This window comes from Xenopus laevis, chromosome 1L (assembly GCF_017654675.1).
Source record: "Xenopus laevis strain J_2021 chromosome 1L, Xenopus_laevis_v10.1, whole genome shotgun sequence".
Lineage (NCBI taxonomy): Eukaryota > Metazoa > Chordata > Amphibia > Anura > Pipidae > Xenopus > Xenopus laevis.
The window spans coordinates 203742367-203770324 of record NC_054371.1 but is presented as its reverse complement, the minus strand read 5'-3'; the positions used below and the strand labels follow the sequence as shown (position 1 = coordinate 203770324).

Sequence of the window (27958 nt, the reverse complement as noted above, 5' to 3'; positions counted from 1 at the left end):
GGAATTCCCATCACAGTAGTTGTGTTTTGCTCCCTCTCCCAGAGCACAGTTGTGTTTCATCCATTAGAGTTATTTCGACAACGCCATTATTTTCTGTAAGAAATCTAAGGAGCAGTCGATTGTTTCCCTTTCCAGTAAATGCCATTATTGTTTTGTGTATGTTGTATGTAATGTAGATCCTTTGATAAGCTATTCATGCATGTGATTGTTACCCTGAATAAAACCTGCCCTGGAGCCCAGAAAGCACATTATGTTTACAAGCAGGCTATAGTGTTTCGTGATCCTTAAACATCTCGTGTTCCTCAAGTTTATGCCGAGACTCGCTGTGTAGTTATGAGGAAACTCTATGTACCTTTTTGTGCTGCAAGGTACAGTAGAACCCACTGGTGGTGTAGAATAACCCAAGGAACTTTAACAAGTGATAGGATTAACATGCTGAGATGATTCCACTGTATGAATCTCTCCTGGCTCATACTCAAGCTTTAGGTGGAACCACATTAACCTCTTGGTTTATTGTGTATGTGTATTTATGGAAGGCTATCTTCTTGGGACAAACTTTGTTAATGTAATAGTTGTAAACCACTGCGGATATACCCCTATAATTATTCCCTAATGTAAAGTTCAGCATTGAGGTCTGGGTAAATGAATCCAACCATACACTGTGTGGCCTGTCCAACATCTGAGTGCCAGTGGTATTAATACATTCTTAGGTGCTTAATCAACCCTCTTCTGTGATGGCTTTCCTACATATTATTGGTGGGATTTACCTCAATTCATATGTAAGAGACTGACCACTGACTAGACAGTACCATTTTTAAGAATTTCATTGTATAATGTAGTGGCACATAAGTATCGGTAATCTTTGTTGATATGGTGATGATTCATCATCCTCATGGGTGAAATGTGTCTTAACCATACTCCATCTCCATATAAAGTTTGATGTTTCGAAGACATCATTATTTTTGGCTTTCTGCTCCTGGATGGAAATTCTGAATCCCTGAATCACATGTACTATAGCAGAATGTGCCCAGCTCACTTAAAGCAAAAGGCACCCATTAGAAATCACAATCACATGGATAAAGAGTGCATTACCCATACTGGCAACAGGTGTGCCCAGGGTCGGACTGAGCTGGCGGGACACCGGCAAAAAACCTGGTGGGTCCCGGTCCAGACCCGTTTATCAATTGGGCGAATAAAACAAAAAGTTGGACGCAGTGCGGGGACATTTGCGCATGCGTGTGGTGCTGTTTCTTATGCAGCTTTTAGTTCAATAAATAACTCTATCAATGTGACTAAGAAATGGAAGGCAATGAGGACATCTGCTATTCTTGTTATTTAACATACCGGGTAGTTTTATTTTTATGCCCCAAATTAATTTTGGCCACTCAGATAGTTTCAATAACTTCCTCCCTGTGGTTTGAGGTGTTAATTGTCCCATTCCTTATAGATATTTATGGCTTGTGCCACCCATTTATTACAAGTATTGTGGTGTGTACCTCCTGCTTTTTTTCTCACAATACTGAATTCTAATTAAAAATATGCATTCCCCCAGGATTAGAAGCACAAACATCGACTCATTATTTAACTCCTGAATCATATTTCTAGAATATGTGTGGCCTATGGTAGAGTTGCATTTCATTCTGTGTGTGTCTAGCTGCACATGGGCCCTGGGCAGAGAGACATGGGGCATTAATGTTTCACTTATTAAGTCAGGAATGTGGAAAATATGAAAACCACCAAGGATATCACTACCTGTCTGATATACTGCACTGCAAAAGTGGAAATGAGTTCAACAAAGAGCAACAAAACTCCGTAGCGAAACTAAATGAGATTTTCTAGCATTTCCTATTGGTGAAAGGTCTCAAAACTTAAAAGATTTTCTTTATAGTTTTCATGTGGACTTTGGAGCCTGACACTTTTCAGACCATTGTTAATGCTCTCTTGCTTTCTCCTAGTCACTTCTCTTTTCCCTTTCATAGTCTTGACTGTTTGTCCTCAACCTTTTATACCCGTGTGCACAATTCAGATGTAAAAAGAGTTGGGGGGATTAACGCAAGCATGAAAACTGTTTCTGGGTGGTGCAAAAAGTGCAGTGATTGGCCATTTGGTAGCCCCTATGTGAACTGGCAGCCTACAGGAGGCTCTGTTTTGCAGTACACCTGGATTTTATGTAACGAAAACTTGTCTCCAAGGAATTCAATAGTAAGCACTGACTGAGACTGAGAGTAACAGCCAAGGATTTGGTGAGAAACATGTAGCTCACAAGCCACTGTGGCAAAACGATGGCAGTTTGCTTTCTTTCTTCTCTAATGGCAGTTTACATTCTTTTTTCTATATACACGGTTCCAGGAGAAGGTTTTGTGCTTGTGTCCGCCTTGAACGCCCTATAATGTATGTATAATGTATATACATGAGTGTGACTCATGGGAATGATGTCATGTGTTGCTTTTGAACTGTACCTGTGCATATCTGATTCGCTTCAACAGCTTTACACAATAAAAACCAAGCACACTTTGCTTTCCAATACTCATCACTTTCCTTTCACTTTCTCACCTTTGCATGTTGTTAATGCTAGTCACTCACTCAGCAGCAGACATCAATTCAGTGAATGTTTTTATTTTCATCTCTGCTTTCTCTGAACTGGTTATAAGCAGAGGTCCAGTTCTGTGGGATTCCAGGATAAGTTCAAATCCCCAGTGTATGTGGCAAAATCCTGTTTTCATCACTCTGTACTCAGATGTAAACACACACACAAACGCGTTCCTAAGAGATTGACTTCATAACGATAATATATTCCGGTGTGGGAACTATTATCCAGAATGCTCTGGACCTAGAGCTTTCTGTATAAGGGAACTTTCTGTAATTCTGATTCTCCGTACCCTAAAGGTGGCCATACACAGAGAGATCTGCTCGTTTGGCGATTTTGGCAAATGAGCGGATCTTGGCTGATCCAATCGTAGGCCCTAGGGACCAACGATCAGATCATAATGAAAGCAATACGGGCACCCGGGTCCCCGATCAATATCTGGCCGACTCTCTGCCACATATTGATCGGGGAAGCCTGTTGAAGGGCCCCACACACTGGCCAATAAGCTGCCGACTCGCATTAACTAAACCAGGTAGGATTGTTTTGCCTCCAATAAGGATTAATTATATCTTAGTTTGGATCAAGAACAAGGTGCTGTTTTATTACAGAGTAAAAGAAAAACGTTTTTAACATTTTTAACATTTTGAATTATCTGATTAAAATTGATTCTATGGGAGATGGTCTTCCTGTAATTTGAAGCTTTCCGGATAACAGACCCCATACCTGTATACTTAAGCGGTAGCTAAGAGACAAGATATTATTGAGCAGCAGAGAAAGTGTGCCCTTATTCTCTTCAATTTCCTAAGCAGTCCAACAACACTCCTGTTATTGAATCACAATGAGCTGAAAACACAACATTATAAAATATTGATTTCTGCTCCAAATCCCTTACCAATCGCTGTCTTCTCTCTCTTAGTGGATTTTGCTGACTGCAAAACTGTAGCTTTTTCACATTTTGGTGTTTGTTTAAAATAATTGTAACATTAAAAATTAAAGATAGTTATTGGAGCAGGATTCGTGAATTATACAGTTTCGGCGGCCTCTGTGTTTCATGGCGCTGGCACCCCTCGTTGCTGGGTGTATTTGTGTTCAGCACAGCAGCACCATAACTAAAGGTTCAGAATTGAGCCACTGGGCCTTATTTACTGGGTACTGACCAAGAATTCACTGCATGCTGATTCTACAAACGGATTATCAATATAGATGCAGTCTCTGTATTTCTTTTAGGAACCTGCATATGTGGACATTTTGGTTAAGGGCATTCCTGCTCTTTTGCCATTTGTCTAATGATTCATATTCCTCTTCCTGATTCCTACTTCCTGTCTAAGCTTAGAACAAGTATGAAGCATGATAGTCTTACCTGCCATGTTCTAATAAATGTACCAGAAGTTACTGTGCTTGATTGAGTGCTTCACCACTAGCCAAGCAGTTTATCACACTTCTACAGCTGCTTAGTTAGGGTTGCCACCTTTTGGCCCGTCTAACTCTGGGCAGGGGCGGGAATGTGCCGTAATGAGTTGTGGCAATGGGGGCAGGGTGTGATATCAGGGGTGGGGCTATCACGTGCCGTTCAGCGATTTTGGCCGATCCCTGAGTCAATTATATGGAATCCTGCCCAGTTTTCCTAACTTGGAAAACTGGGCAGACATTTTTGACCTGTACAGCCCTTAAAAACAAACTGGGCTGTCCGGGGTCAAAACCGGACAGGTGGCATCCCTATGCTTAGTGAATGCATACAGTATATCCCAAAATGGTTACAAAAGAGTGGTGTAATGTAATAATAATCGTTTTGTGCAATTTATAGGGATGCACTGAATCCAGGATTCGGTACGGTATTCGCCCAGGGTTCGGCCATTTTCAGCACGATTCGGATTCGGCCAAATCCGATTCGAACCGAATCCTTAAAATCATGTGACTTTTCGTCACAAAACAAGGAAGTAAAAAATTCTTAAGCTGCACACTTCATGCGCGGCTCTTTTTTCCCTCCCCCTCACTGATTTGCATATGCAAATTAGCGTTGGATTCGGTTCAGTATTTGAACAAAACTTTCACAAAGGATTCAGGGGGTTCAGCCGAATCCAAAATAGTGGATTCGGTGCATCCCTAGTAATTTATGTAGTGTTCTCATTAACAGTGACTACATATCCTTGCCAGAAAGCCTGTGTAGGTCACGGTACCCATTTGTCATCATTACATGGGGATGGTGCAGTGTCATTAAACAGCAAATAGTGCTTGTCCTCACACAACTACATCTCACACACACATAAGTTTCTATGCCGTCTCACAAAAAATGTGACTCTTAGTCTTCATTATTTTATTTAACCCAGCTTTATAGCACTTGCCGTAGTACTGTGTGGGATCACTTATCTGGAAACCCATTATCCAGAAGCTCAGAATTATGGGAGGGCCATCTCCCATAGAGTCCATTTGGAGCAAATAATTTTAATTATAAAAACGATTTCCTTTTTTCTTTTTAACAATAAAACCGTGCCCTGTATTTGATGGTAACTAAGCTGCATGAATCCATTTTTGGAGGCAAAGTAATCCTGCAGAGTTTAATTTTAGCAGACTTTAAAGTATGGAAAGATTACAGAAAGATCCCTTATTCCTAAAACTCCAGGTACCAAGCATAATTCCACATCTTTTAGCTGCAGTTAGGCAGGACGTGTGATAGGGACTTTATTGGTTAAACGGATCGGAAGGGTGTCTAACGAGGGTGAAGGGGTTGGATGGGCTGGATTGATCCGTGGGCCTGAATTTGAATTTTGGGTAGAATACTGAGCACCTTAACAAGGCACTACTCGAATGGTACTTTACAATGGGAGGTGTGCTATGAGGGTGAAGGGGTTGGAAATTGCTTATTAAACCGCGGGTTTGTACTCACAATTGGCGGTAGTACTAATATTTACCAGTAGCTAGTCTGCTGGGATTAAAAGGTCGCTTAACCCCAATCGCGACAACTCTCCTATACCAGTCAATCAACGTCCTGCTTCTAGCTGTTCTTTTAATAATTTTCGTCTGGACATCGTTTTTAATTGTAGATTAAAAGTCATGTTTTAACTTTCACACTTCTAACTATTTCGGAAGTCATATATGGGATGGTGCAACAGTGAGAGCCAGCTCTTTCAATTTTCCCTTTTCTTGTACACATAATAAATCCTGCACCCTCACTACATTTTTTGTTATGATCTGCACTTGCTAAGCAGTTGATGCTGCACCAGCAGCTCTCCAGTTTGTAATGTCAGCAGACTGGTTACTAGGGATCCAAATTACTCTAGCAACCATGCATTGATTGCAAGGAGCCTGAATAGAAAGATGAATAATAAAAAATATTCATAACAATATGTTTGCAGCCTAAAAGAGCATTTGATTTTTTAGATGGGCCAGTGACATAAGATAACATAAGAAAAGTTAACTTAAGGGTGAATCACCCCTTTAAACTACTGATTTGGCCCCTTCAGACTAAGTTGGCAGCTTTTCTGTCTGCGTATGGACCCTCCCTGACTGCCACCTGTTTAAATAATTGGCAGAAAATTGTCCAGATATTTTTTTACAGGTTTGTAAATTTCCTGTAGCGGTGATCGCATTGATTGGGTCATCTCTCAACACGCCTGCATGGGTGCCCATAATGATCTGATTGTTGATGTTAATGTTGCTCACTGATGTCAGGAAAGAGGGTTTAGTGATGTAATTTGTGTTATTAAAAATAATAGCCCCCTGATTGACCTTCATATTGTTATAGTCACTGCTAACTTCTAATATACTTAGTCATATGTTTCAGTAGGGGTATTTAGTTGGTGTCGCTTCATACAGCACAATGGCAGAAGCTACTCCGAATATTCATTTTAAATAGCAAATAACATCATTTGGTGGCAAAATGCATTTCTATGATAACAGGTGTGATGCCCTCTGCAGTAGTAGTCACTTTTAAAGTAATTATATAGCGAGCATTTTCCTCACCGACTGAGCACATTTGATTCAGTTTTAAAGGCTTTTCTGATTGGATTTCTTGCCAGTTAGTTCAGAATGTCCCGGAATGTTTCATGGAGTCACAGCTAATTCATAAAATATATAGCATTCACAGATTGCTTTTACGTGGAAGCCTAAGCCACCTCATGCCGAGTTTTGAAGGATCTGCTGCCCACTTCATCTTCAAGGGCTTCGAATCCTTGAGATGTCCTGATAACCACAAAGCAAGATTTGTTTCTGACAATCAAATCGCAGTAGCTAATAAGGAACTGTCAACACAACCTGTCTATATAGTAATAAAATATTTGATATAGAGGCTAAGGGTCTTCTAGTAAAGTATAAGCAATCTCAGGTAGCACACTTCCCATATGCTGAACTTCGCTTCCCACATGAGTATAGATGTATCTGATTCATGCATAAATTGGGCCTTTAAATTGATTACAAGCCATGTGCTATCTTAACAAAGCTGCTGAAGGAATTTATTATTCTTGCACCTCTACATAAACTTAAATGCATATATACTTGCGTGCCTAGTTCTACTTATGTAAATGTATTCTTCAAAAGATGAAGCGTTTGCCTACATTATCAAACCTAATGTGGTATGTCAAAGCCCCTTGTTATATGTCAGTCCTACTCTGCTGTAGGAACACAAAATCTAGGCTTGTCATCCAGCATATGTGGTGAATCACCAGCTGATTTAATGAGTTACCAGAAATATAGTTGATGCTAAAATTGTGACCTCCCATGATCCTTCCATTCCTAGAGTTGCCACATTTTCTGGAAAAAAATACCGGCCTTCCTATATGTTTTTTTTTTCCCTTATAACATTGGGATCAGCCAACCTTTTTTCAGGCCAGGTGGCAACCATATCCATACCCTCCCTGTGCATTTATACAGCCAATCCGCAAATCACTTTCTCCCCAATCCACACTCCCACCATGTCTCCACCCATGTGATATCACTGCCTATCCACATGACATCATCAGCCCATCTGGATGGTATGAGATACCATAAATGGTGGCAATCTCTAAATAATCTTATGTGCATATGGTCATTTTAAATCATCAATCCCCTAGAAGTAGTATGTACCAATTTGGAACTGATCAGCACCATGTTCCCTTAGATTTTACTTGGGGGAATGGCTACAAGTGAAACTGGAATTACCCACAGCCTATTCCAGGTTTCCCTTAAAAACTTTTGTATAGAGCTGCATCTAACTTGCACAAGAAATTTTGATGCTTATGCTGTTAGCCACACACTCAGTGATACCATTCAAACCCACATTCAGCAGAAATAAAATGCATCTCCACAGGTGTGTGTGTGTGTGTGGGTTGCCAATATGGATGCTAATTATTGAGTGCTATTCTCATATCTACCAATAGGTGAAAAATAAAGTTGCTGACCAGTGAACTCCATTTCCCCTTCCACACTTACTTATCCCCTCCCCTCTGTAGCTTTATTATTGCCTAGAATTGTATTTAGTAAAGATTTTAACTTATATAAAGTACATTTTTTTGATAAAGAAAATGGGAGCATTTTTAGGTGCCAGGATGCTACCTGGTTACATTCCCACTGTTCTGTTGATAGGCTGTTGGGGGTGAAAGGGAGGTCTTGATATCACTGCAACTTACAGTGCAGCAGTAAAGAGTGAATGAAGTTTATCAGAGCACATGACTGAGGGCACCTGGGAAACTAACAACATGTGAGATGTCAAAATATTGATTAAAAAAATTTTTTTGCTCTTTTGGAAAACGTCCAGTTTTCCAGTGCAGTATTTTGCTAAAGCAGCACTATTAACTGTGACAGAACCCCTTTAAGGCTCCTCTCCTGGAAGAAGTATATGGAATTCTGTGCCAAACAAATTTTATTTTTGGACACTGACAAGCGTATCTAAAATGATATGGAGGCAATATACTGCTTGCCATTGTTTGCATTTTGATGTGATTAGAGTTTCCTCAGAATAATTGTGTGTGGGTACGTTTATTTTTGAGAGCTGTGCCATATTCAGTTGGGTGTATACATCTGTATTTGATGTTTTGCCATAGACTTTGTTGTAGGGAGGCTCTGAATCCAGGATTTAGTGTTGGACTAGGCTGAATCCCAGCTCTATTATATCTGAATCCTTAGATGCTGGAATTAATGCAAACCCTTAATTTTAAGTGGTTTTAAATCAACAACTGAAGACAACACTTGTTTTCAGATTTTTTTGGCATTTTACTTATATTTGAATATTAGAGTTTGGATTTGGTTCCGTGTTCAATTCCTTTGTGTTTGGTCGAAATACAAAAATGATGGATTTGGTGCATCTGCTGTTATGGAGGCTCCAACAGAATATATTCCATCTGTAGATTCATGTAAGTAGAGTATAGAAATATGAAAACCCAAAAACACATATATTGCAGATTAAAATAACCTTTAAGCAGACTACCCTGAGTTGAATTTGGAAGCGGTATTTCAATATCAGATATTTCAGAACCAACTAAATTGCAGGGTGGGCTGTAGATGTAGAGGTTAAAGCATAAGGTAAATAATATCTGTTCAAAAGAAACGGGGGGATCCCTGAGAAATTTTATGTTGAAACTGATCCCTGTACATTTTCCTAGGAACAAGAAATGAGGATCGTTGGATACATATCATTTTAATTTTTTTTAATTAATTCAAACCACATTTCATTAATAAAACTGTTGCTTTAATCTACAGCAAATACCTTATTCAAGAAAGCAACTTGCCTTCTGTTTTCTAAACTTCCCATGCACCAGCCAAGATACAATATTTACTTTTTCACTTTGACCTTCGTTAAGTTCCTTCTCTTCCTGTTTTTTTTTTCTTTTTTCTTTCCCTTTTCTGGCGTCGGAAGGTCAGTTGAAGAGTGGAACAAGTATTGGATACAGAAAAGTGAGATATATAGTTCCATGCTTGCTGGGCTGTAATGACCTGTCATTGCACAATTTTTTTTATTGTCCTCAAAGAGTTTTCCAATTACAACATTACTGATATCATCCATTTAAATTCCCCTTCATGTGACCTTCGCCTCTAACCATGTAAATGCCGGAGGCAGGTGTATAAAAATAAATAAAAACAAACACTTTTATTGTACTTTCTACTCCCTGAGTGTGATTCAGTTCTTCTGGACAAAAGAGCAGGTATTCAGCATGCTGCCAAGCTATATTGCAGTCTATTTATTCAAGCTTTTTCACTGCTGTTAATTGAAGTGATTCTAGAGGCCAAATAAACATCTCTAATTTGTGTTTTTAATAACAAGAATATCCGTTTGTAAAACTTGTTTTTGTAGTGTTATATATTTATATATGTTGAGTGTTCTATATGTCAAAACCAAGTTTGTCCTACATTATTGCAATATTGTGGGGGTTTCCTACTTACATCTGAAAATGTTTAAACATGTTACTATATCTTTTTATAGTTAATTAGGAATTCTGCACGATTCTCAACTAAAATGTCACCCCTTGTTCTCCGCAGTCGTCGTGTTCATCCCAGGAGAAGTTACACCAATTACCATACCAACCCACACCTGATGAGCTGCATTTTCTGTCCAGACATTTCTGCACCGAGAGCATTGCTACTGATGACAGATGCCGGACTCCGCTGCGCCCTCGATCCAGAAGTCTCAGGTGTGTGAGAGCTGCTGCTTTTGGAATGTGAAAATGTAACTGGGAAAATCCCCTTTTGCTTTTGCTCTTAAATATTTCACGTGGAATATTATGTTCATTTACAATTGAAATCGCATGGTAGTGAGTGAAATTTTCCATCATAGCAAAGCCATGCATTTCTTTCAACAGATTATTATTGTACATATTTATTTTGTGCAGCTGTTATTGTTTTTATTCTGTTCTTACATCAGTGGTAGCCACTTGTGATGATTGCTACATCAATTACATAATGAAAGGGTAGCAACTGAAAACCTTACAGCACCTTTCCAAACAAAATGATTTGTAGGGGCAGTTCTAATATTTCCCTCTTTGCCTTTATACAAGAAAAGTGGGACCAAAGACATGAGGGACATTGTCCTCTTCTTCTATCCTGACCCAGATAGTTAAATAGACAGATGGGTAGACACTGGTGATGGGTAGACTGTGGTGGACGGTACTGGATGGGTGGACGGGGCTGGATGGGTGGACGGGGCTGGATGGGTGGACGGGGCTGGATGGGTGGACGGGGCTGGATGGGTGGACGGGGCTGGATGGGTGGACGGTGCTGGATGCGTGGACGGGGCTGGATGGGTGGACGGGGCTGGATGGGTGGACGGGGCTGGATGGGTGAACGGGGCTGGATGGGTGGACGGTGCTGGATGGGTGGACGGTGCTGGATGGGTGGACGGTGCTGGATGGGTGGACTGGACGGTGCTGGATGGGTGGACGGTGCTGGATGGGTGGACGGTGCTGGATGGGTGGACGGTGCTGGATGGGTGGACGGTGCTGGATGGGTGGACGGTGCTGGATGGGTGGACGGTGCTGGATGGGTGGACGGGGCTGGATGGGTGGACGATGGTGGATGGGTTGATGGATGGATGTTGCTTGATGGGTGGACGGTGCTGGATGGGTTGATTGGTGGATGGGTTGATGGGTGGACGGTACTGGATGGGTGGATGATGCTGGATGGGTTGATGAGTGGATGGTGCTGGATGAATGGACCGTGGTGGATGGTGCTGGATGGACCGTGGTGAATGGGTAGGTGGGTGGTGCTTGATAAGTGGACGTCCTGGATGGGTTGATGAGTGGATGGTGCTGGATGAGTGGACCGTGGTGGACCGTGGTGAATGGGTTGATGGGTGGACGGTGGTGGATGGGTTGATGGGTGGACGGTGGTGGATGGGTTGATGGGTGGACGGTGCTGGATGGGCTGATGGTTGGACGGTGCTGGATAGGCTGATGGGTGGACAGTGCTGGATGGGCTGATGGGTGGACGGTGGTGGATGGGTTGATGGGTGCATGTCGCTGGATAGGTTGATGGATGGATGGCGCTGGATAGGTTGATGCTGCTAGATAGATTGATGGGTGGATGGAGCTGGATAGATTGATGGGTGGATGGAGCTGGATAGATTGATGGGTGGACGGTGGTGGATAGATTGAAAGTATGCAACTGCACTATGACAGCCCAGTCCTGTAATGATAGTTTTTAAAACACTCATTTTGGGTTTACTATTCTGAATTTGCTGTGTAGCATAGATAGTTATCAGTGCCTAATAGTCTCCAGATTACAGCAGCAGATTTTGTGTAATGAGGGACCATTAAAAGCTTTCATAGGTGTTATAAAATTTGAAGACATGCAGCAAAGTCTGATATATTTCTAATACATATTAATTTTTAGTGTCTGTTTTTGAAACTTGTATTTAACTTGTGTAAAATAGATATATGTTTAATAAAATGTACCCATAAAATATCTACCAAATGAATATTTCAACATTTTTATTACAAATTTCTAGGATGCTTGCTTTTAAAAAATACAGCCCTACATTGATTTACTAGTAGCCATTATTTACCTACTCTGCATTTTTTGGTTGTAATTAATAGGATATTAGATTTTGAAACAATGGCTTTGCACACATATTTAATTCTATTGTACATAAAAACACCCAATACTTGTTAATGCAAAGGCTTTGGTTGTAACAAACAATAGATTATTTTACCTTTCTTTTTCATTTTAAATGTAGCTACATGAGTTGACATCCTTTGTTTATATATATATTTCTAAATACAGATTTTGTCATTATTCAAGATTATTGAATGCACATTTCTCATAATTTGCTATAAATGATTGTGTTCTTGGTGGTAATTGTGTTGATATATTAACTGCTAAGTCCCAACCAACTTAAGAGGTAATTTTCTGTGCTCACAGCCCTGGACGCACGTCGGCATGCTGTGACCATGAAATAATTATGATGAACCATGTATACAAAGAACGATTCCCAAAGGTAATTTTCTGGAAACTGCATGCTCTTTCAACAGTAGCCTGAGAAATCCACCGTAATGTCTTTCCACTGTAACAACCACATAATGCCGTTGTATCATCTTGTTGCCTGAGATTTTATTGTCCTCTTTTTGCTTTGTTACTTTTATCTGTTCTCAGTTTAGTTTAATAGTATAAGTGTTTCATATTTAATTACATCTGCAGTTACTGAAGCTTATATAACAAGTTTTATTTAGGTGGAGATTTTGAAACACCTTAAAGGGCTGGTTCACCGTTAAATTAACTTTTAGTATGCTGTAGAGAGTGATATTTAGAGATAATTTGCAGTCGGTATTCATTTTTCATTTGTGGTTTTTGAGTTATTTAGCTTTTTATTCAGCAGCTCTCCAGTTTGACATTTCAGAAATATGCTTGTGAGGGTCCGAATTACCCTAGTAACCATGCACTGATTTGAAAGAGAAACTGGCATACGTAAAGGAGAGGGCCTGAATAGACAGATGAGTACCTGTGCTAGGACCAGTATGTGTTTTTAAGAAGAATAACATCTTAATAGGGATATTGTCATGGGAAATGAATCAGTTAATAGTGCTGCTCCAGCAGAATTCTGCACTGAAATCCATTTCTCAAAAGAGCAAACAGATTTTTTTATATTCAATTTTGAAATCTGACATGGGGCTAGACATATTGTCAATTTCCCAGCTGCCCCAAGTTATGTGACTTGTGCTCTGATAAACATCAATCACTCTTTACTGCTGCACTGCAAGTTGGAGTGATATCACCTTCTCCCTTTTCCCCCCAGCAGCCAAACAAAAGAACAATGGGAAGGTAACCCAATAGCAGCTCCCTAACACAAGATAACAGCTGCCTGGTAGATATAAGAACAAAACTCAATAGTAAAAAACCCATGTCTCACTGAGACACATTCAGTTACATTGAGAAGGAAAAACAGCAGCCTGCCAGAAAGCATTTCTCTCCTAAAGTGCAGGCACAAGTCACATAACCAGGGGCAGCTGGGAAATTGACAAAATGTCCACCAATTGAGGCTCGGGTCAAATACAATATACAGTGGTGTCAAAAAATATCAAAGCAACTAAATTTTGTTTCTCTTTCCTTATCTTTACACTCCTTGTCTATTCTTGATGGTCATCAATGTGTCTCATCAATATCAATCTCTGAAGCAAAGTCGCTGCCCCAGTTGAACCTGGCAGACATGGGACTTATTTAAACCACTTTGAATATAAAATTTCTCTGGTCCAAATATCAGTCAATAGACAATTAAACTATATTCTCATTGGCAGGTTCCCTTTGAAAGTTCATTGTTTATTAAAATGTAATATTCTCATATGAAATGTGGCAAATACCAGCAAATGGTCTAAGTGACCGGGTTTTGTTATATATCCAATCAGGCTACGGCTCAGATGGAAGAGCGACTTCAGGACATTATCACCAACTATTCTCCAGATAGCGTGCTGCCATTGGCTGACGGAGTGCTCAGTTTTACCCATCACCAGATTATTGAGTTGGCACGAGATTGCTTGGATAAATCCCATCTCGGCCTCATAACCTCCAGATACTTCCTTGAACTACAACAGAAAATAGAAAAGTTGCTACATGAAGTAAGTATAACTCAAGCCAAAATCCAGGTTTCTACGGTTTAGTTTTGTTCCTTTATTATTTCTATTATTAAATACTCCCCCAGTCTTGTGCAGAGCTGTGTGCCTTGAATGAAATGCCACTTTCCATGCTTTTTTACTCCTGTGATGTGTTTTGACGGTGCAAGCTGACTGAAGAGCCCAGCAATAGTCAGCGCGTCACTGAATTATTCATGGTACCAAAACTGTTGTCTGCCTTGGGAGTCTCAGAGAACATGGGCTGGAGACTTAACAAGCAATTAGAGATAAAGGAGCTTAATGCTCTGTTTTTGGTGGGAGCTAAGTAAATTGCTCCTTCGTCTTCATTAGTCATCTCATTCTTCCAGCCGACACTAGTGGATTTAATTAGAAGAAGCCGCCCATGCTCCCCTGAGTTACATTTCATGTACTATTTTCATTGCTTCAAGAAATAGACAATGGGAAATGTTACCATGCACGGACTGTTTCCTTTTTTTTGCCCAATTTACAGATGAATTGAGATCTGGTTTCAATATATTTTATTATGAATATAGTTCTTGTTTGCCACATCTCTTTATGTAAGACTTTCCTTGCTCATTATTAACATTCCTGTATATAAATTATCCTGTCATGAAACACTATAATATCTCCTTGTCAAGTCCAATTACCTGTACAGTAGAATGTTATTTGTACCTAAATCCTAGAGCAGTGTATGCTAACAAAAGGTTTTCTTTCTTGATTTGTACCTTTCTTGGTACAGATTGGGATCCATTATCTGGTAACCCATTATCCGGAAACCCGTTTTCCAGAAAGCTCTGAATTATGGGAAGGCCGTCTCCCATATGCTCCATTTTAATCGATCATTTATCACCCAAGACGCTGCCAAAATTCTTATTCACTCTCTCATCATATCGCGTCTAGACTACTGTAACTCTCTTTTAATTGGCCTCCCCCTCCAGAGACTGTCAACTCTCCAGTCCATAATGAACACTGCTGCATGGCTCATACACCTCAGCAACCGCTCATCCTCTGCCTCGCGATTCTGTCAATCCCTGCACTGGCTTCCGTTACCTTTCAGAATCAAATTCAAATTAATGACACTGACTTTCAAAGCACTTCACAACTCTGCTCCACCCTACATCTCTGAACTCATCTCTATATACTCACCCACTCGCTTACTACGCTCCTCTACTGACCTGCTACTCAACTCTTCTCTCATTACCTCCTCACATGCTCGCATTCAAGACTTTGCAAGGGCTGCACCCCTCCTCTGAAACGCTCTCCCACGGTCTGTCCGACTTTCTCCCAACCTTTCTGCTTTCAAAAAATCTCTGAAAACGCACTTCTTTCGAGAAGCCTACCCTCACTCTGCTTAACTACCAAACGCAACACCACATACAACACCACATTTCTCACCCACTTACTTTGATCTTGCCCACTCCCACACCTTGTGTATTACTCCCTTCCCTTTAGACTGTATGCCTATGCATAGGGCCTTCCTCACCTCTTTGTACCTGTATTGATTGTGATGTTTGTTACTCCATATACTCTATGTATGTAATTCATGTGATGTAGTTGTATAATCACAGTTACTTTACAGTGCTACGCAATATGTTGGCGCTATATAAATACATGTTAATAATAATAATAATAATAATAATAATCAAACAATTAAAATTTTTAAAATGATTTCCTCTTTCTCTGTAATAATAAAACAGTACATTGTAATTGATCCCAACTAAGATATAATTATTTCTTATTGGGGGTTTTATTCATGGTTAATAGGTTTTGTAATAGACTTACAGTATGGAGATCCAAATTACAGAAGGAACCTTTAACAGTAAAACCTCAGATCATTCTGGGGGTTTCCTCATAAGGTATATTTCTGTAATTTGGATTTCCATACCATAATTGCACAAAAAAATAATTTAAGCATTAAATAAACCCAATAGGCTGATTTTGCTTCCAATAAGGATTAATTATATCTTAGTTGGGATCAAGTACAAGGGACAGTTTTATTATTTCAGAGAAAAAGGAAATCATTTTTAAAAGTTTGGAATATTTTGATAAAATGTAGTCTACGGGAGACGACCTTCCTACAATTCAGAGCTTTCTGGATAACGTGTTTCTGGATAATGGATCCTGTACCTGTATTACATACATGTACAGTTTTAAAGGGATGCCTCGCTCTATATGAAAAAGTGAATGCAAGGGTCAGTTTGTGACTCTGATTGCCACTGTCTCACGGATGCCACAGCATAACAACACTAGCTAATTTTAAATAGGTACATTTGTAGGTATAGATAAGTGTTTTTAATAGAACATTAAATTATGGGGTGGGTACAGTAGATTCTTAGTTATATTTTTGCAAAAGTTTCAAGTTTGAACCAAAAAACTGCACTTTGTAAACTTCTTTTAGTACGCTAGAATATATGATCAAATATTTCCATAATTCAATTTTAAACGGCTTGTTTGCCTCTGAGTTAACGGTAAGTATAAGCAAAATTTAAAGTGTTTTTTTTTTTTAAATTATTATTTACCTTTCTTTTCTGAATCTTTCCAATTTTCCAATGGTGGTCACAGACCCCTCAGAACAAAAAAGTTATTGCGCGAAGCTACAATTTTATTGTCATTGTTACTTTTTATCACTTATGTTTCATCGCAGGCCCTCTTCTGTTCATCTTCCAGTCTCTCATTCAACCATTGCCTGGTTGCTAGGAAAAACTAGACCCTAGCAACCAGATAGCTGCCGAACAAAAAGCGAAATCATTCATCAAAGATATATATATATATATATATATATATATATATATATATATATATATATATATATATATATATATATATATATATATATATATATATATCTTTTTCTTGTGCCTGTTGAATAAATTTCCCAACCTCTGTGTTACTTCTGCTTCTAATTTTAGGCTCATGAACGGTCTGAAAGTGGAGAACTGGCATATATTAAGCAACTAGTTCAGAAAATCCTGATTGTTATCGCAAGGCCAGCGAGGTTACTGGAATGCCTGGTAAGTTTTTGCCACAGATCGGTATCATAGATTTATTGCCAAGAAATGTCAGTTTGATGATTATCAGCCACACTGAGCCACATACAGTTAGTTGTATCGTTTTTCCTCCAAGGACCCTCTGTGTGTCACCTTCAGCACATCATGGAGGCAGCTTGGCAACATAGTCTTATCACGTCTACTTTAGTGGGCTCAGCAGCCAATTCAACTGCAGAGACTGAATTACCTACATAAATTATTGAGATGAGCTCTTTGGTTTTAGAGAGCCAGGTTCCATGGTCATAAAGGAGCAGTTAGACATAAAAACTCAATTTGCTTATATAAATATATATATATATATATATATATATATATATATATATATATATATTTATTATATATTTATTATATATTTATTATATATTTGCATATTGTGTACACATAATATTATGGAAATTATTGATTATCTTGGCACTCTTTAATGGCAGAGAAGGACAATTCTGAACTGGACAAACCTGCTTATTCTATTTGAAGAAGACAAATTCACCCCTCCATTCTGGCTAGATGGAACTAACACCACCAGTTATCTTGAAACCTGTTAACGGCCGTCTCTAATAGACTCCATTTTATTCAAATTTTTTAAAAAAAAATTTCTCTGTAATAACAAGACAATACATTGTACTTGATCCATATTAAAATATAATTAATCCGTATGGGAAGCAAAACCAGCCTATTGGGTTTATTTAATGTTTACATGATTGTCTAGTAGATTTAAGGGATGAAGTTCCAAATTACGTAAAGATCCGTTATCCAGAAAACCAACGTCCTGAGAATTCCTGTCCCAATTGCTAATTTAACATTATCCCAATATGTTTTATTGAAGCATTTATGCAGAGAATGCAGTTTAGACTTTTAAGTAACATACATCTCTTTAATTCATGGTAGGAATTTGATCCTGAAGAATTTTACTACCTGCTAGAAGCAGCAGAAGGCCATGCTAAAGAGGGACAGGGCATTAAAACGGACATCCCGAGGTATATTATTAGTCAGCTGGGCCTAAACAAAGATCCCCTGGAAGGTGAGTCTATGGTTGATGATGTGTGTTTATAAATGACAATTCTCTTCTCTTACATATACTAAAGGTGGCCATGCACTCGAATTTCGCCAAACGAGCGGATCTTTTCCCGGATATGCCACTAACAGCAGGGCTATATTGGGGGTAATCTGAACGTTCGGCCCTATGGCTGAACGATCAGATTACGATGAGCGCAATGGGCTCCGACGGGTCGGTCAGGAGAAAAATCCGAAGTTCCCGATCTATATCATGTCCAGAAATCGATCGGAAAGACCCGTCGGAAGCCTCCATACAAGGGCAGATTAGCTGTCAAATTGGTCTAAATGACTAATATCGGCAGCATTATCTGCCCGTGTATGGCCACCTTTAGGCATTGCTTGGTAGTAGTTTTGAAGTTCCATGTTTTGGGCCATAATTTAAACATATGCAAGTGTGGTTTCCCCTACATATAATAAAGAGTTAATTAGGTGTGCGCTTCCTCTAAAAGACAGACAAGCACTTCGGTCTCCTTCTCTCTCCCACCAGCATAAAGTTCTCTTTATATCTCTGAAGAGCGATTGCAACTTTATGCAGGTGGGAAAGAGAAGGAGACCGGAGTGCTTGTCTGTCTTTTAGAGGAAGCGCACACCTAATTAACTCTTTATTATTTGCAGGGGAAACCACACTTGCATATTTTTCAATTATGGCCCAAAACATGGAACTTCAAAACTACTACCAAGCAATGCCTAAAGGAGGCCATACACGGGCAGATAATGCTGCTGATATTGGTCGTTTAGACCAATTTGACAGCTAATCTGTTTTGGGACTTGGAATCCATTCTTTGGTGTTGCCCATCCAGTTGTAATTGCGCAAGGTGCAAGATCTATTGCTGCTATTATTCCGCTGCATATAATGACTAGTGTTTGTGACTCCCCTAACTTCAAGCACCTTCACACGTCAGATCACTATGGACGTTAAATGTAACCGCTATCAGATCTCTAGTCATGTCTTACAAAACTAAGATCTTACAATATTAGCTGGTTGTACATAAAGTTGCCTCCTGTACACTGATTCAGACAGTAAAAATTATCCTTTATTCCAATGTTCTTGAATTGGAAGTATTTCCAGATAACATCTGCCTGTTAAAATTGTATGTGGGATATACGAGATAGATTAAAGCTAAACAAAGAAGTAGTCTAGAAATGTTGTACATTATGTTTTGGACTTCTGTACCAGCCCAAGGCAACCACAGCCCTTTAGCAGTAAAAATCTCTGTCTCCAAAGATGTCCCAGTAGCTCCCCATCTTTTTTTCTGCTGATTCACTGCACATGCTCTGTCACTTACTGAGCTTAAGCTGGCCATAGACGCAAAGATCTGATCGTACAAATCGAGGATTCGTACGATTTTCGGAACGTGTGTGGAGAGTCCCGACATTTTTCGTCTGGCGGAGATTGGTCGTTTGGTCGATCGGACAGGTTAGAAAATTTCTGTCGGCTGCCGATAATATCTCTGCGTGTATTGCCGATCGTACGATTTTCAGTGGGAGACTGTCACCAGCTTTGGTTGGACATAGATATCGTACGATTGCTGTCAGGGGCAGAACATTGCTGATCTATTCTTTAACTAATCTGACTGGTAAGACTTTGATCTGAATGGTTAGTGGCGGGTCGTACGATGATTCGTACGATCGGATCTTTGCATCTATGGCCAGCTTTAGGGACCTCACTCACAATATACTGTGTATATAGAAAATAGAAGTCATAATACAAGGCTAATTGGTAATTAATTCAGGTTCACATTCCATGACAGCACAGAAACCCAGTGCAATTTGAATCGGAATTGAATAATCAGCCCTGTAGCATCAGCTTATATGAAGGGGAAACCTCATGTTTTGCTTGATGATTTGCAACGACCCCTAAGCAAAGCTTTTCGACAGCTGCCCAGAATGCATTGCGCATGTGCAGTGTTGCTGATGCTCCTAACACATTCTAAGATCGAGAGCTTCTATGCACTTTTAAAGCCTGATATACTGATATAGAGATGCTGAACCTGTAGGCTGATGCAATAAGTTCACTATGTCTAGCCATATTTGTTTTTTTTTTCCCGGTTTAGTTCTCATTTAAGGCAGTTGAACAGCAAACCAAATTCAGAAGCCTAATTTTGCCCTCCTGATAAAGGCCATAAACATGGTGTTTCAGCAGGTGGTCACCTTTAAAGTAGAAGGAAAGTCGTTTACCACTTGGGGGTGCCAAATGTTAGGCATCCCAAGTGATTGAATTTACTTACCTGAAACCCTGGGCTAGTGTTCCTATCAGCAGAAAACTGCACCGGGCCGGGGTTATACCAGTGAGCACCACCGAGCGCTTCTCTTCCGGATTCTTCTTTCTTCAAATTTCCCGGGGCAGATGCCTGCGCAGTAGAACAAAATAGCCGACTTTTTTAAGTTTGAGAAGAAGCTGGAAGAGGATCGGTCTGTGATGCTCACTAGAATAAACCCGGGCCGGTGCAGTTTTCTGCTGTTAGGAGCACTGGCTCAGGGTTTCAGGTAAGTAAATACATTCACTAGGGGGTGCCTAAGGACTTTCCTTCTCCTTTAAACCAATAATGGTTTCAACCCCACTTTCAGCTCTTTACCATCCTGGAAACATAGTAAGTTAAGTTGAAAAAAGTCTATATATAACCTGCCTAACTGCCAGTTGATCCAGAGGAAGGCAAAATAAAACCAATTTGAAGCCTCTCCAATTTGCCTCAGAGGGGGAAAAATTCCTTCCTGACTCCAAAATAGGTGGAAGTAGGTGCTTATACCTCACCAGAGGAATTACCAAATGGCAACCGTTGAGCTATAATTGTACAGGATACTAATCTGTACAGGGTTATACAGTAACAATGGATTTGAGAGTTATTTCTGTAGGTTTCCTTAAAGGCTGTGATATTGGCATTTATGCAGAAAGACGATGGAAAGCTTTCCTTTGTTTGTTTCTCAGCATTTGAACCCACTTCTAGCATATGCAGTGTTGGTGAAGAAGTGATGCATGAATTCCTAGATGGTAATAGGAGCTGAATGTATCCAGCTTTGATAGCTGCACATCAGTAGATTTATCAGTCTGAGATTGCACAGGATGAATTTCCAAAGAGTTCCCCTGAGGAAGGTTCCCCTGTGGTGCTTAAATTGCCATCTTTACCTCGTTTTTTTTTTTTTTTTTTTTTTCTGAATCGCTAGTCTTCAGAAATGGATTAAATCAATGATATAAAATAGGCAGATGTTTAATGGTGTTCAAATGAGTTTTAAAAACCTCTTCAGGCATTTCCAAATGGTTCCTGGGCTTCCTGCTTTAAGTGCTGACTCTGGGATTCATTCCATTAATACCCACTGTTTGCAAATATTATGTGTCTGCAAGATAACAGCAATAGGGGAGAAGATCTCGTTTGAAATGGAATTATATTGGTGCTCGTTCCTAGAGGAATGTCAACATATTGTAAGATATTTAGAATTGATTTAGGAAGCCATATGTACTGTGCAAATAACATTCTGTTCATAAGTACAGACTGTAAATGAATATAGAAAATACAATTTACACAGCAAGGATTTTCTTCCTCGAAGACCTCGTATTTAATAAGGGGCATTGAAAATGTATTTACTGGTTTCTATGGCTTTTTTTTGTGATATAGTGTAAAATGTGATATATATAATTGTTTTTCTTGTCTATTATTGGCCTAGCACTGCAATATATATATGGCGTGCAATTTTTTTTGTCTGATATTGGCCCAGAATTGGAATATAGGATAGCTTGATGTTATCCATAACTAGTCTAGATAACTACACAGACCCAGATAATCCAGTGCAATCACTGCCTAATTTTTGTAATTAATATTATTGTGTGTTTACGGTGGATGATGATATTAAAGGAAATGTAAACCCTTGGGTTGGGTGTTGTAGAAAATTTTTGCCAGTTCATGGTTCCCAAAGATCCGATCGTTCGAAACCTCGAACAGATCAGCCCATGTTCTGCCCCTGACAGCAATCGTACGAAATTTATGTCCGACAAAGCTGGTCTCCCACTGAAAATCGTCAGATCGGCAATACATGCAGAGATATTATCGGCAGCCGACAGAAATATTTTAGCCTGTCGACCAAACGACCAATCTCCGCGGGACGAAAAATGTCGGGACTCTCCACACACGGTCCGAAAATCGTACGGATTGAGGATTCGTATGATCTGATCTTTGCGTCTATAGCCAGCTTAAAGGAGAAGGAAATCTAGTCGGCGCAAAAACCCTCCCCCCCTCCCGTGTGTTGCCCACCCTCCCCCCTGGGCTACCCGTCCCGCTGGGCAAGTGCCCCTAACTTGTTACTTACCCTTCTGCGCAGGTCCAGTCTACGTAGTTCACCGACGCCATCTTCTTCCAAGTGATCTTCTTCCTGCTTTGCGCAGTAGGAGCAATTCGCCGATACGATCTACAGCGCATGCGCCAAAAGTCACGAAGTGAAATTGGAAAACTTTCCAATTTCGTACTTTCGTACCGGCGAAATGCTCCTACTGCGCATGCGCCAAAACGCCGTTCAAAGCAGGAAGAAGATCGCGTGGAAGAAGATGGCGTCTGTGAACTCCGTGGACTGGACCTGCGCAGAGGGGCGAGTAACAAGTTAGGGGCATTTGCCCAGCGGGACAGGTAGGCCAAGGGGGAGGAGGGAGGGGGGCAACACAGGGGAGGGGGGAGGGTTTTTGCGCCGACTAGGTTTCCTTCTCCTTTAAGAGGGAGGATTCTAGCAGTTCGTTATCGATTGCATGGGAGAAGGTGGCAGACTGGCTTAGTAGGAGATTGCAACAGTATAAACGGTATAAGTTAAGGGCATGGATTAGATAGAGCATGGACACACATGCGGACCTTCGCTACGTTTTCGCACCACGTTTTTTTAAAAAAAAAAAAAAAAAAAGCCAACAGGCGCATAGATACACTTAGCGGTTTAATCTTAGACAATGGCAACTTATGCTAGCATATTTACACGGCGAAGATCCATCCCCTTAGTGTTTTAGCTGTTACTTGTGAAAGAGAGGGGCTTATCTCGGCAATATTACATAGGAAAAAGCATCAGGTTTTAGCAGCGGCATTAATATGGTTAGAGAGGAAAAAGGGGACTGGTCCAAGATAACTGGCAAGCAGTGTGCCAAAATTAGCAGTATTATGGTCATGCCATCAATACTTTGGGTGGGGAGACAATCATTCATGATGTCACATTATATATATATATATATATATATATATATATATATATATATATATATATATATATATATATATATATATATATATATATATATATATATGTGTGTGTAGTTTTTTTATACACCTGTATTCATTTACAATCTGTACTTAGGAACAGAAAGTTTTTTGCTCAGTCCATAGGCTTCTTAAATTCATTCTAAATACTCTACAGTATGTTGACATTCCTCTAGGAACAAGCCGAAGTGTTCAGTTTCAGACAAGTTCTTCTTCACTATTGCTGTTATCTTCCAGACACAATGTTTGTTAATATGCGTAATTGCTCGTATGACTGCAAACTGTTGACTTTATTGTCTTCAATTATGTCATATTACAACAGTAAAGTGCCCTCAGCTGCTGCCACTAGGAGAACCACATCTATTTAGGTGTGAGGGAGGGTTAAACAATTTATTCAGTTGAAATTTGGAAAACCACATCTATTTTGGGGTGAATACGTCTAACTTTGATTACTGATGATTAAAAGAGGCCACTCCTCACATTGTATGCAGTGACAGAGGTGGAGAGCTTAAAACCTTGTACACATACCTTTGCGGTACCAGGTGCTGTACTGAAGGACCCACGCCTGCTTCAGGGTCAAGTTATCCAGTCAAAGCAGTTATCAGCAGCACACCGTAGATTTGCACAAATGTGCAATTTATTGTGTCAAAACATTTCAAACAGGGCAACGTTTCGTGCCACCCGGGCCCTTAATCAAGCCAACTACACAAAGTAAATGAATGAAATCATGTTTCAATGTTCATTATAAGCGGTAGGTAGTCTCTTCCTCCTCCATTTATACTGCCTTGAAAAAGTATTCATCCCCTTGGCTTTTTACCTATTTTGTAACATTCCAACCTGTCCTTTAAATGTTTCTTAATCGTATTTTATGTGATGGATCTGCACAAAATAGTCTTAAGTTGGTGAAGTAAAATGAGAAAAATATATATAAAAAAAGAATTAAAAAAAAATAAAAAAACTGAAAATTGGCATGTGCAAATGTATTCACCCCCTTTGCCATGAAGCCCCTAAAAAAACCTGGTGCAACCAATTACCTTAAAAAGCCATTACTTAAAGTTAAAAATAAGAAGGCACGTTTTGAGTTCGCCAAAAGGCATGTGGGCGACTCCCCAAATGTATGGAGGAAGGTGCTCTGGTCAGACGAGACTAAAATTGAACTTTTGGGCCACCAAGGAAAATGCAATGTCTGGCCCAAACCCAACCATCCCATAACCCCAAGAACACCATCGCCACAGTGAAACATGGTGGTGGCAGCATCATACTTTGGGGATGTTTTTCAGCAGTAGGGACTGGGAAACTAGTCCGAGTCGAGGGAAAGATGGATGGTACCAAATACAGGGATATTCATGAGCAAAACCTGTGTCAGTCTGCCTGTGATTTGAGACAGGGATGGAGGTTCACCTTCCAGCAGGACAATGACCCGAAGCATACTGCTAAAGAAACACTCCAGTGGTGAAACAGGGGAAAGCTTTAAATGTGTTGGAATGGACTAGTCAACGTCCAGACCTCAAACCAATTTAAACTGGCCATAGACGCACAGACACTCAAGGGGATATGGCCTTTTGAACCCCATGTACGATGTAAGTGCATAAATGTTGATAAAGCATTGATCCAAATACATTGAACTACTACTTTAAATGTAGTACCAGACTGTCTCTTCTGTAATCCTTTGTTCAATTTTTTGTATCATCACATGCCTTGAGTAGTTATTGCAATCAATTTCAGAGCCGCATTAAACGCTCATTAGCTCGTCTGAAGTGCAGATGTTGCTGTTCCCCTTATTTTTTTTCATTCAGTGTTTCTCTTCTGATGCATAAATTCAATTCATAAAGAGCTGCATTTTTCAGGCTGGAATGAAAAACAACAGACCTGTTTCTTTGTGGGCAGTATCTAGTCCAGTCTAGCTGTTCCTTCTCACTACCTCCCAGTATCCTCCGTGAGCTAACGCCTTACTGTGTTCCTGGAGAGTTGGAACTTCAAGAATTGAGGCTGAATGGTGTAACTCTCTCTTGGGGCGTTATTTATAAAAGGTTGAATTTTTTTATACCTGGAATGAACTTTAATGGTTTCTAATTTAAGAAAAAACTCAAATGGAAAAAAACTTGATTCAGCAAGTTCGGGGGATAGCATCCCAAAAACTCCGGCGAGTTTCCTGCGAAAAAAACCTTTAATCGCTCAAATTGTTTAGGTTTTCTGGCAAAACCCCCCGAAAAAAAAACATGAACATCATGAAGGCTATTAACATCTTCAAGTGGTTCAAGGGACCTCTGCCATTGACTCTTAAATGATAACGACAGGTTCGAGATGGTGATTTCACGGATTCAAGCTATTTCCAGGGTCGGGGTATAATACATTAAGGGGCACATTTACTTAGGGTCGAATATCGAGGGTTAATTAACCCTCGATATTCGAACGTCAAAGTAAAATCGAATATCGAAGTCGAAGGATTTACCGCATTTCCTACGATCGAACGAAGGAAAAAATCCTTCGAATTTAACGATTCGAAGGATTTTAATCCATCGATCGAACGATTTTCCTTCGATCAGAAAATTGTAAGGAAGGAATGTTATGGGGACCTTCCCAATAGGCTAACATTGATGTTCAGTAGGTTTTAGGTGGCGAAGTAGGTGGTCGAAGTTTTTTTTAAAGAGACAGTACTTCGACTATCGAATGGTCGAACGATTTTTAGTTTGGATCGTTTGATTCAAAGTCGAAGTAGCCGAAAAAAACATTCGAAATTCAAAGTATTTTTTCTTCTATTCCTTTGCTCGAGCTAAGTAAATGTGCCCCATAGAAAAAGTCTCAAAATGTGATTTTTGACCAAAAAAATAACCCTGAAAACTCTTGGGAAACACAACTCGATCCTTAATAAATAATCCCCTTAATGTGTCATCTGGCTTTTATTGTAACTTTGAATTGTATATTTTTCGTCTTATATTGACCATTGACCTCTATGACGATGTTTTCACGATATGAGATTCCTTTTGCGGATTGTGCCATCATGGCCTGTTAATGCAATTACTACATTTAGACTCACAAAGATGATCTAAATGTTGAGCTACTGTAAAATTCTAAAGCTTAAAACAAAAACATAAATGCTCCTACTGCAAATAAGTAGCTCTATTTGTAAAAAATCAAGAAATCTCAGAATATGAACAAATAAGTAGATTGTGCTAACAAGCCCTTATTATAACCGAGCTTTGGAATTCTCATGTTTCTCATAATTTTGAATTTTTAGTTATCCCCTGAATTCACATTTTCTTGTTTTTTTTTTTTTATTTTTAAGAAATTGCACTGCTATCAAATTATGACAGTGGAACGGCTGAAACTCCAGAGACAGATGAATCCATCAGTGTAAGTTTCAGGATCGCAGTAAGATTTGAGTGCATTAATGGTGACTATTAATAATTTATGTCTAGCCTCTCTTGTCATTGTGAGCCTATGGGGGGGGGGCAGGTGCTTTGTATCGTTGTAAGTTGGTTAGTATCATCGACAAACAATGACACAGTACTGACAATGAAAATTCAAAGACCATGGATAGACCCCTGAGCTACACCACTAAGAATAGATAGAAGACATTCTATTTATCAACACTATTTGTTTACAATGTTTAACCAATCCCCTGTGTGAATAACATCAGGCCATGTACAATTAGTTTGCCTACATTATATATTGCTTTTTTCACTTGAGTCAATCAGTCACTAATACTGAAACTTTAATTTGTTCAATTAACTGGTTCATCTAGTAAGCAGAATAATATAAGCAGTTGAAACCTTCAGCCTCCTCCCTGTTTCCATCAACAAGTTTACCAAGGAGCCAACATCCTCCTGCTTCTTCGCCTTCTTTTTTTATTTAAAAACAATTTGCTGGATGTTTGACCCTTCTTAGCAATCGCTTCCTTTATATTCAGTTTCTGTATGCCCGAGTGCTTTTATTTTCACGCTCGATTGACCTCCATGTACTACTTAAAGTTTCCGTTAACAACGCTAACCTGAATGTGGAATTTTTCTTCCTACCAATCTCACTGCTAGCCTTTCTGTTAAACTCTTGATGCTTTTGCTTTTCCTAAAGCATTAAAAAAACATTCCATTTACATTTGTTTGTTTAATCCAGTGATGCAGGTATACCATAATCCTGGTAAAGTTTCTGCATCTAAAACTTAGGGTCTTCGTCTCATAATTGACTAACTTGCAATAATTTGTAATACACAGGTTTCGGTGCGTTATGTGACATAAACCACATCACTAAGCACCACCACCAACACTCTATATGGATAGAATTTACAGGATATGTATGGCTCTTGTGTATTATATATAAGGCTTTAAAGGGGAAGGAAACCTAGTCCGCGCAAACCCCTCACCCCCCCTCCCGTTTGTTAAGTCCACACAAAGAAAAAACGTTTGACTAGGGGGTATTAAGGTACCAAAGTTTGCTTATGCTGTCCATTTGTCTGGCGGTGTACTCACTATGTAACTCCAAGGCCTAATAGGGCAGAGCCCCCATTAGTGTGGGTTACAATGGTTG

At 39.7% G+C, this 27958-nt stretch overlaps 1 protein-coding gene across 6 annotated transcripts in view; it reads left to right on the top strand.

The window, feature by feature from the left end:
- LOC108695735 (microtubule-associated serine/threonine-protein kinase 4-like) overlaps positions 1 to 27958 on the top strand; it is a 360023-nt gene that overhangs the window by 286549 nt on the left and 45516 nt on the right. For all 6 annotated transcript variants that reach the window (XM_041569085.1, XM_041569088.1, XM_041569100.1 and 3 more), the window contains 6 exons: positions 10034 to 10185; positions 12410 to 12485; positions 13888 to 14097; positions 17022 to 17123; positions 18045 to 18177; positions 26721 to 26788. In XM_041569085.1, the coding sequence (XP_041425019.1) occupies positions 10034 to 10185; positions 12410 to 12485; positions 13888 to 14097; positions 17022 to 17123; positions 18045 to 18177; positions 26721 to 26788 (741 nt within the window). The remainder of the gene's footprint in view (positions 1 to 10033; positions 10186 to 12409; positions 12486 to 13887; positions 14098 to 17021; positions 17124 to 18044; positions 18178 to 26720; positions 26789 to 27958) is intronic.